Source organism: Notechis scutatus, chromosome 4 (assembly GCF_049901735.1).
Source record: "Notechis scutatus isolate UNSWTSFEM ecotype Mainland chromosome 4, rNotScu1.2, whole genome shotgun sequence".
Taxonomy (NCBI): Eukaryota; Metazoa; Chordata; class Lepidosauria; order Squamata; family Elapidae; genus Notechis; species Notechis scutatus.
Window position 1 is genome coordinate 18,042,515 of NC_142012.1, and position 11,227 is coordinate 18,053,741.

At 44.9% G+C, this 11,227-nt stretch overlaps 1 protein-coding gene across 1 annotated transcript; it reads left to right on the top strand.

The window, feature by feature from the left end:
* The first annotated feature begins 6,460 nt into the window (after positions 1 to 6,460).
* Positions 6,461 to 7,532, top strand: ATOH1 (atonal bHLH transcription factor 1). The gene is given in 2 exon segments (XM_026672614.2): positions 6,461 to 7,219; positions 7,221 to 7,532. Coding segments are annotated over 2 exon segments (1,071 nt in total).
* Positions 7,533 to 11,227: the final 3,695 nt, after the last annotated feature.

Consider the following 11,227-nt stretch of genomic DNA (forward strand, 5'->3'; position numbering starts at 1 on the left):
TTTGTCACTGAATCCTTCAATATCTTGTAACATGCATTTCAGTTATGGTGTTCATTTGTATAACATTGATATTCACTGGATAGTCACTACTTCCATTAAATACACTGTATTGTGTTCCTTATTTGCTTATAACAGCATATATTTAGCAGTGTCCTCCATGAATATTATGATGAGTCCATTCCTTCATAGCTTTATGCACTTAATCATATATTATCTGATTTGAAGTGATCTGTGCCAGCCTTCCAGGATTCACCTCTTTCTATAATATAACAGAATAATAGAATTGGAAGGGACCTTGTAGTCATCTAGTCCAACCCCCCCCACCCAAGCAGGAGACCCTATATCATTTCTGACAGATGGCAGTCCAGTCTCTTCTTGAAAGCTTCCAGTGATGAAGCTTCCACAACTTCTGAAGGCAACTTCTGTTCCATTGGTTAATTGTTCTCACTGTCAGAAAATTTCTCCTTATTTCCAGGTTGAATCTCTCCTTGTTCAGTTTCCATCCATTGTTCTTTATCTGGCCTTCAGGTGCTTTAGAAAATAGCTTGACTCCCTTCTCTTTGTGACAGCCCCTCAAATATTGGGACACTGCTATCATGTCTCCCCTGGTCCTTCTCTTTACTAGACTAGCCAAGCCCGGTTCCTGCAATGGTTCCTCGTATGTTTTAGCTTCCAGTCCCCTAATCATCTTAGTTGCTCTTCTCTGCACTTTTTCTAGGGTCTCAACATCTTTTTTGTTATCGTGGTTACTAAAACTGGATGCAGTATTCCAAGTGTGGTCGCACCAGTGCAGTACAAAGTGGTACTAACACTTCATGCGATTGTGATACTCTCCCTCTGTTGATGCAGCCTAGGAGCCCAACATCAATATGAATACAATATCTCTTATGACCATATTTTCAGCCTCACTAGCTCCAGCCCTTACACAGACATTCTGTTTAGGATCTCTTATGTAGTGACCAAGAAAAGCCAGAGGGGGCTCCTCACAAGACAAATGTCTATGAACCTCCAAATAGAACAATATAATTTTAATTCTGAAATGATTTGGGGGAAGGTATGAATGTTAGGCAACATTCTTAGGCTCAGAATTCCAAATTTGGCCTGGCTAAACAAGTTACTTATTACTTCTTTAAATAAGATCTTGCATTTTAGTACATGTTCATCACAAATATGTTCTTTAAGGTATAAATCCAAAATAAAATTGAATAATAGAGTAAAGTTATAGAGTTGTTAAACTCAATTACAAAGTTATCCTACAAAATATATGATTCTAACATTTGTATGACTTGTTTGATTTGGGCTTACTAAGTTGTATGTTGTTCCAGGATCAACTCTCTGAAAGTTTTGCCAATTCCCACTTTTATTTTTCACATATTTTAGCTTAGAAAAATCCATTAAATCTTAGCAGAAGAGATTTCCGACTTAGACCAAGATACATACAATGAGAAATAGAACATTTTTATGCTTTTGACTCCCTGGATGATAGTTCATTCACCCAGATTTTTGTAAAAAGTATATCTTGAGGCTTTCAGATTGTCTTGCTATTACACAGCGACTGTTCCTGGGTTGTATGCTTATATTTCCGATTCCTGTGAAGTTGTCTCTGTAGCAGGGCATACTCTGAATAACATCAAAAGGGTCAAGTCTAACAAAAGAAAAAAGAAACTCAAGTAGGCTTGAACATACAATGAGAACCGGGAAAAGGGAAAAGGGGAGAGACATTTTTGAATACCAAATTAACTCAGTCATCCCCAGGAGTTCTTCAGCACTAACACTTGTCTTATTCGGGGACAACAGAACTAAATCCAATTCTGCAAGAGTCACCTACTGCCTTTGACTTTGATATCTAGCTTGTATACATAGTGACAAAGGATATATACAGTATATACCTAATAAAGAGCTTGAATGAAGTAGTGAATCTATTATGACATTAGGATGGAAAAACTAATCTATACTAGTTATTCTCTTTCCTCCATCTCACTCCAACTTTCCCAACTTAGTTACAATGGTACACTAGTTCTACACTGGCCTATATAGGCCTCAGAACACTCGTTTTATATCACTATTACCACTAGGATTTATTCTTGTTGAAACAAATTGGATTTCTCGAGAAGAAACAAGTTAATTTCTATTGAATTAAGAGATGCCATGAGTTCAGTACTCTTACCCCCATTCCCATGGCTTTTTAAAGTTGTGAAATAAGATTCAATATTTGCTCTTTTTATTTTACTTATAGATGAAACAAATATTTGTATTTTTTCCTTAAGCATTAGTAGAAAATATATTCATAGATTATTTTGTAAAAAAAAAAAAACTATTGCTTACCCTGTGTGAATTTTTTTTTTTTTGAAATATTTGGGTAATGTAATATAACAACAAAGTCCATTATTTACCCTGACTTTAAATCACTAAAGCACGAGTTGTCAAATTCAGATAAAATACAAGTTCATGAAGTATTTTCCATATCCTTGTCAAAAAAGATATAAACGATAGGGTTGTTCCAGAAAGAGATTAGAACCATCACTCAGTCAAGGATTTCACGATGCTTAGTCAAGCGAGATGAAGTTTGCCATGCTTATCTGATTAATCCCATTATAAAACTAGTGACAGTTTTCTTTATTAAGAGTCATTTCTCGACCTACCTTCCTGTTTTCATACGATCTTGGCCTCAAAATGGCAGGAAACAACATCAACTTTCAGTCTGTCATCCAGAAACAAGGTAGCTCCTAGAACCACAAGTTGCCTGTCCAATGTTATAGTGGAGACCTTGTGGATAGCATTTATTATCTACTGCTTTTTTTCTGCTTCTGAGACAAAATTCAAATTCCAATTGAAGTCCCTCTCCCTCCCTCTCTCCCTCCCCCTTTCTTCTCTCTCCCTCCCTCTTTCTCTCTCCCCTCTCCCTCCTTCCTTCTCTCCCTCTCCCTCCTTCTCTCTCCCCCTCTCCCTCCCTCCCTCCTCTCTCCCTCCCTCTTTCTCTTCCTGTGTCTCTTCCACTCCAATGTACAAGAAATCTTTCTGAAGCTTCTGTGCATCAGCATCACATAACATTCTCTCTTCCTTCATCCACACTCCCTGACCCTCCGTTTTTTTCCCTTTATGTTACAAGTGGAATCATTATCTCCTATCCTTCTGTTCCCTTTTTCTTCTACCATTATAGTACTTCAGCTTTTTCTAAGAAAAGTATGACTACGCCCTAATGCTAAGACAAAAGTAACCTGAGAATATAGAGAACGGTGGGGTTTTCATAAAGAAGATCCTGAAGAGAAAATTTTGTGATTAGCCATGTAATCACATAAACTCCTAAAATTTCATAGTTCACACCCTTCCAAAAAGAAATATGTCCAAGTCTTTAAAAAGTATTGCTTTTAGTCATGCTCAACTCTTGATGACTTCAAAAGCACATCCATATAGTGTTCTTGTCAACAATAAAACTGTCAAGTGTCAATCATTGTCATCTTCCAGGGTAGTTTTGTTCTGCTAGTACTTTCTCAGTCTAGCCTACAATCTTTGTGTTCCCTGGAGACTGCTATCAATTTCTAATCAGGCCAGACTCTAATTTGCTTGCCAGCCTAAGGGAGGGGGGGAGTCAGATGATATCTACTCATTAACACTTGCCTCGAACCATGAGATGGGCTGCACATAAATTTAATAATAATTGTACTGACATTTTGATTTATTGTAAATAAATTGCAGCAGGACATTTGAGAGCAATACACGGTTGTAAAAAGGCAATTAGAGATGGGTAAGAGGGAAGTTATATGTTACAGACATTCCACCAAGCTAACATTTGGACATGATAGATAGATAGATAGATAGATAGATAGATAGATAGATAGATAGATAGATAGATAGATAGATAGATAGATGATAGACAGACAGACAGACAGACAGACAGACAGACAGACAGATAGATAGATAGATAGATAGATAGATAGATGTAGGTAGGTAGATGATAGATGGTAGATGGTAGATAATAGTTATTAAGGCATTTACAAAGCCACTACTTCAGCCAGCTAATAGTGTTGCATGGTAATAGCCTAACCCTATGCTGATGCCTTCAGAATCATCTCTCACAGCATTCAGTAGGGCTCTTCCCCAAGTAAAATATGTCCCCAAGTAAATTATCCCCTCCCCAAGAAAATTGTGTTTCCAAATTGGGGTTCAGTCTGATAACTTTTCAGCAACTTTTAATGGATATCAAGTAGAGACTAGACAACTTACTTCTGCGTGTTGGAGAACAGCGCTGCTTACACAGAGATAATTGCACACAAAAAAAACAGTAGCCTTTCTGATCCTGTGCTCCATTCTTTGTATAATATTCAGTGATCCAGCCAAGTAAGCAATTATATATTGGGGAGGGAGTCGCTTCCCTTGGCAATACTATCGTAGGTTTGTAGAAAAGTGCAATGCATTATAATAAAAAGCAATAAAATGACCAGCTGTATTTGTCTAAGCAGCTCTAATTCAGATTTTTTATTTTAAAAGTAATAAGAGGGTGGCCTGTTAAACACTATATGTCTGCCCAAAAGTAATGTTTTGTTTGCTTACTGTGCCTCCAGTCACCTGCAAGGACCTTTTAAGAGGGACAAAAGGGTCAATTGCTTCTGGCATCACACAACTCCTTTGGAGGTTTCCATCCTCTGTTTGCTCCCATGGTCATTCTGGACCTCAGAACTCTCTCGGTTTCTTGGGTCCGTTCGGGGAGAAAGATACTGTATTCCCTTCAACAGCAGAGCTGTGCTTGACTATCCCAAAGGTGCTTTTTTTTTTGACCAAGAGGCAACTGGACTTTCTAGTTTTACTTTGAAGACGTTTCGCTTCTCATCCAAGAAGCTTCTTCAGCTCCTAGAGCTTCTTGGATGAGAAGCTTCTTCAGCTCCGAAGAAGCTTCTTGGATGAGAAGCGAAACGTCTTCAAGGGAAAACAGACAAGTCTATTTGCCTGTTGAAAAAAGCACCTTTGGGACAACCATGACCTGGATGACTGAGAATCTCCATGTAGACATTCGGTTCTTGACTTGTTTCCATAGGATTCAACCTCAAGGCATCCGCCAAAGCGGCCTTCCGCGGCTTGCTTGCAGAGTAGCCCAGGGATGCGTTACAGCGCTTTCTCCGATTGCCTCGGGTGGTTGCGGCAGCCGAGCAAATTTTGAGATCCCCGAGGCGAGCTCCGTAGCAAATGCTGCCCACTTCAAAGGGCGAGAAGGGAGCGCGCCGGTCGCGTGCATCTGGCGTTGCGGCCACTCTGAGGGTCCAGCCGCTGCTTTTCCCGCTTCTCTTCAGCGTGGCCGAGTGGAGACTAGTTATCCCATATGCCTCGGCAGCAGTCACTCCAAAGCACTTGGTGCTCAGCGTGCATCTCCCTCCCACCCCTATCCCGCCTCCTCCGGAACAGAGCAAAAGCAAAAACCAAAGAAAGTTGCTATGAGGGGCTTGGACTGGCCAAGCCTCCTCACGGTGCGCGCCGGAGCGAGGCGCAAACGCCTCAGGCTCGCCTGTCTGTCTTCTTCTGTTTCCGAAGCCGCGGAGAAAGGTGGCTTTTGAGGCCAATTTAGTTCAGAGCTATTAGAAAGCGATTATCACCCGCTCAGCGCCCCTGAGGCCAAATCCCGTTGCTGGAGATTTACGCGCGCACGTTGTTGGCATTTCTAAACACGCGCCTTCGCGCGTCCTTGTCACCGCCCGACATATTTTTTTGTTTTTACCTCACGAACTCATGCAGGTGTAGGAAGCCAGCTGCCCCTCTCTCCACCCGACACTCCCTTCCCGTGCACATTCACACACGAAAGTGACTCGTGTCGCCAAGCCCGCTCGGAAACGGCCTCCCTAACTAACCTAATAGCGGAGCAATTCTTTCTGAGAGAGAAACTTCTACACCCTTTGTGTCAACTTGGCTCTTCTTTCTTCCCCCTTCCTTCCCTCCCCTTTGCTTTCCCGCCCCCAGTTCCAACGCGGGCCAAAGGAGGGGGGGGGGAGGAAGGAAAAATGAACGAAAGCCCAAACTCCCAAGCTTGACTGCTTTGCCCATTGGTTGTTAGCACGCGCCAAGGCCTCGCGGGCTCCAATGGCTGAGTCGACACGCGACTGGCGCGAGGTGGGTGGGAGACGGAGGGTGGGGCGCCCAGGAGGTGTGTGTGTGTGTCTATGTGTGGAGGAGGTGGCAAGGGTGGGGGACCCTGGCGCGTGCCGCTTTTTAAAGGGGCGCAGCGCCCTTCGCAACCGGAGACGCCTGGTAGTGTGCGGGCCGTGTGCCTCTGGGTAGACACTTATATGTCCTGTGAGATTTCCGGCTTTGTTAAAGGCGCCCGCCGGGGAAGAAACGGCTCTTCGCGGAGGAGGAAGGAGGAGGAGGAGGAGGAGACGGGGGTCGTGAAAGGGCGCGCGGGAAAGAAGTGTCAGGAGCGCCACTTCTTTGCGCCTCTGGTCGCCGACACGCCCGCCCCCCACCTCCGGTCACGATGAGCCACCTGCGCGCACCGAGTGCGCCCAATACCTGGGCCGGCAGCGGCAGGGATTTGGTCCCGCCGCCGCAGCAGCTGGAAGGCCACCTCCTCTTGGGAGAAGAGGCGGCGGCAAGTCGTGGCGGCGCCTTCCCTTCTCCCTGGTTGGGCATTTGCTGCCCGGGCCGCCTCTCCTCATCCCCCAGGTATCTGCTTTCGGGTACACCTGAGGGAGATGAAGAGGAGGCAGAAGAGGAGGAGGAGGAGGAAGACGAAGAGGAGGAAGAGGAGCTCCTGAGGGCCGGTGGCCCCGCGCGCGCGGGCGGACGGAGTTCGAGCAGTTCCTCCGGGAAGCAGCTGTGCGCGCTTCAGCAATCGCAGCAGCCCCGCCACCACCGCCATCCGCAGCCTGGGAGCGGCCCTTGTAAGGCGCAGTTGCCGCCCCCGCCGCGGCTCCGCTCGCCCTGCTCCGCCGTCGGAGGCGGCGCTCTTCTCCGCCCGGGCTCCCAGCCGAACGGCGTGCAGCGGCAGAGGCGTCTGGCTGCCAACGCTCGCGAGCGGCGCCGGATGCACGGGCTGAACCACGCTTTCGACCAGCTGCGCAACGTCATCCCTTCCTTTAACAACGACAAGAAACTCTCCAAGTACGAGACGCTGCAGATGGCTCAGATCTACATCAGCGCCTTAGCCGAGCTCCTGCACAGCCCGCTGCCTCCCGAGGGCGCCCCCTGCGGAAAGGGCCCTTCCCTTCCGCCCGCCGCCCAGGCTTACGAGCGCTGCGCCTTGCACCCCTCCAGGAGGAGGAGCGCTGCAGCCCCGGGCCCAGGTTGCGGGCCACGGCAGGACGCGTTTTTCTCTAGAATCGCCTGCGGGGACAGGAGGGGGCTACGCCTTGCAGCCAGACCCGCTGCATTTCCCTTCCTTCACGGACGGCGCCCTCCTGGGGCAAAAAGCCCCCTCGCCGGGCCAGCTTCTCCAGCCGCCTGGCCAGCAGCCCCCAGAGCGAAGAAAAAACTCGCCTCCAGCCCACCGCAGCGACGGGGAGTTCTCGCCTCGATCGCATTACAGCGACTCGGATGAGGCCAGCTAAGGCGCGCGCGCGCCTTTGCACGGAAGGACCAAGCGTGCGGTTTCGGCTGCTCTCCGGATCTACGCTTAGATGGACCCGCTGGGGCACGGGGGATGGCTGGTAGACGGGATGTTCAAAAGAGTGCCTGGCATTTAGAGGGCAGCAAGAGCATGGCCAAAGGTAGATCAGCCCCATCAGCTTTTTTTTTAAAAAGGGAGAGAGACTACGAACGACGCAGTTTGAGGGATTTGCTGGGCGAGACTCCGTTCGCTCCCGGTGCGGCTTCTCCGTCTAGAAATAAATATATATTGCTTTTAGAATTTTAGACGTTGAATCGAAAATCATCTATTATTCTGTTTTGTTTTATTGCTAAATCTGTTATGAACTCTCCTGCTAGAATCAATTCGTTTACATATCATCAGAGACAGTGGGGATGGAGGCTCCAGAGATCCAGTCAAAATTAAGAACTTTTTTTTTTTAAAGAAAGTTCATAGCTATGGCCAGACTTTCTTGAAAGTACAGTAAGTTCCCAAACAATGGACTTCCTATTAAGAGTAGTTCTTCAACCGACTAAAACCAACACACACTAAGTCTGCACAACACGGTTTAGTGTGCCATGTGTCTGAAGCCACGATTTGTTTGGTGTTTTAACAAACATAGTTTCGGAGGTTGTGTGAACATAGTATTTGAATGACGACCTTGGAGAGAGCAGGAGGAGGGAAGAGGAGGGGGAGATGAAAGAGAGAGAGAGAATATCTCTTGGGGAGGAGTCCCTGGGATTGTCTAGAAGTATTTGCCACTGCTTCCCAGGGGAAAGATAGAGACTTGCCCAAAGTCACTAGTTGGCTTCTAAGCCTAAAATAGGTCCAGAACTCGGATTTTCCTGCTTCCAATATATACCACATAAAACTTGTAACTAACTGCTGCTGTAAATATTCTTTTTTTCAGTTATGGTGTCTTAGAATCATGATATCTCCCAATTTTCTGTTCCATACCAACACATTCATGATCTTTGGGCTTAAACCATGTTAAGATCCCCTCCAAATAAGGAATTTATTCCAAAACAAAAGTTAATTGATCTCAATCCAAGTTATAGTTGCAGTACTATACATATTATAAACACTTGTGTTGGGGGAAACTCTCGTGATATCGGTGTGACTGATTCCACTGCATCTTCTTCCTAATATTTAACCACTTGAAGCTGTCACAGCCCTGATCAGCCTCTATGGAGGTAATAGATTTAAGAAGGCTTGCAAGTTGACTGATGGTCTGTTGATTTTCCTATGGCCATATCAACTTCTATGGGTTGGACCCTGCTTGCTCAAACTATCAGCCCGGAGCTTGGTCTGTGTTTCTTATTTCTCTGTTTACTCTCGAGGAAAACTCCCTGATCTCCAAGCTGTGATTATTCACCTGTTCATCCGGAAAGACGCCTCACTGGGGCTTCAGCCTTCCACATTTCTTTTTTTTTCAACTCGTTGTGGATCAGGCTGGAATCCCTTTGGCAAGTGGGCAGCTCCTTCCAAGATAGTTGGCGCTTCTTTCTGTTGGTCGGCTCTTCCTCCATCTACCCCGCTGGTCCAGAGAGCCAAAAGACATCTGGCAATGAAAGGGAGAATCATTTTCCTTGGCGGGAGTGGGGAGGAAAAGGTGGGAGGCGTCACAGTCCAAATTCAGACTGGAAGTAATTCAAGCGGATGGAAGCTGATTGCTCTTAATTTTTTTAATGTGTGGCTTTAGTCCTTTCCCCTGTTAACGGGAAGGAAAAGTTATTTGTACAACTTTCTTCCAAACCGAATATTGGCTGGTAGGCTGGGTTTGTCTCGAGCACTTTAGAAGCCGCCTGGGGTGGAGATTGAAAGGGAGCGCAGCTCCCCAGAGAAAACGATTAATTCACTGCCAATTGGATTATACCAGTGTTGAACTCATCCATGTTTATAACGATCCTGATCCTAATCTCATTTGCGAACCCACCAAACAGCGGGTGAGCGCTAGAGCAAAACTTATCAGGCTTCATTGTTGTGCCTGGTTTTTACAATTATTTGTTGGCGTTGTTTTATTAAGCTTTAGAATCCTTGACATTTCTTGATTTCTGAGTGTCATGCAAGTCCTTTCCTTCCTCCTCTTTCTGTTCTATTGTTATTTTTAAAAAAAAAAAAAAAAAAAACATTAGCAAAAGCCGGTTGCCATGAATTTTGTAAAAAAAAAAAAAAAAAATCTGTTGAGAAAGGAAGAGATCAAATTAAAAAGAAAAACAAAATTCCATTATGATTTGTCTTGCTGTGTTTCTTTATCTGGATAGGATAAAACACACACACACACACACACACACACACACACACATCATGAATTCCCAATGCATCTGCAGGGCACCAGGTTGGCAAAGACTAATATGAGGAAACAGATATGAGTATCCTATGCATATTTCTGAAATATGTAGTGTGGTACTCATTAAACTTGTTTTGGTTTGCAACCTTGTTTCCTTGTAAATCCAACAGTATGTTCAATGGGGTACTAATAAATATGTGATTAAGAGGTACAGAACTCCCACCCCTTGTAGCTTCTTACTGTTTAATAATAATTACTCTATAGCACAGCTGAAGCTGATCCTGGATGAGTCCTGGAATGCCTTCGGATTCTTCCTTGCCATCCCAGCCCATCCTCCAAATTTCTTCATGGGAGAACTAAGTTTGAAATAAGAAATAGCACTTGAAGCACTTCACCCAAGCAGAGTGGTTGGGTCTATATCTCTCTATATCTCCTGCTAAGCCAGTATTCCTTAACCTTAGCAACTTTATGAAAGGTGAACTTCAACTCCCAGAATCCATTAGTCAAGGAATTGTGAGAGTTGAAGTCCACACACCTTGAAGTTTCCAGAATTGAAAAACTCTGTGATAAGGCATGGATGGTGGGCAAATCTGGTCATTGTGTTGATGTGGTCAACCACAGTTTTGCAATCCATTCCTAATCTGAATGATGCTGATCCTTAAGAGTTCAGTGGTTCTCATCCTGAGAACAGAAAATCTGTCTTGGCAGCATGTTCCACCTGCTTCTCCAAGAACCCTGCTTTGAATGCATGACCTGACATTTATAAGGAGACCCTGTCTTGGAACCCCCTCCCTGAAAAGCCTCTGGCTGGAGCAAGATAGGCTATTCTTTTAAAAGAATTTCATCTGAGACAACTGAAAATCAAATGACTGAGCGATAACTTTGTAGGAAGATCTCTGGCTTCAGAAGGGTATTCCAGACAAATCTAAGAGGCATCAGAGGGGGAAAAAATCAAGTTACAGGTAGTTCTTGACTTACAATAGTTCATTGAAGTTACAACCGCACCAAAAATAGTGACTTGGGACCATTTTTCACATTTGCTGATCCCCATGAACCTGGGATCAAAATCCAGACCCTTGGCAACTGACTCATGCTTATGAAATTGCCGTGTCCTTGAGTTACGTGATCCCCTATTGCAACCTTCTGACAAGCAACGGGGAAGCCAGATTTACTTAACTATGTCATCACTCATTTAACAACTGTGCTCGTTCACTTAACAAGGGTGACAGGAAAGGTTGTCAAATGGGGCAAAAGTCACTGAACAGCTGTCTCACTTAGCAGCAGAAATTTTAGGGTCAGTTGTGGGTGGTAAGTCAAAAATGACCTGTACTTGAGAAAGTAGAATATTGGCCCTGCCTTCCCAGCTTCAATATAACAGCATTTATTTC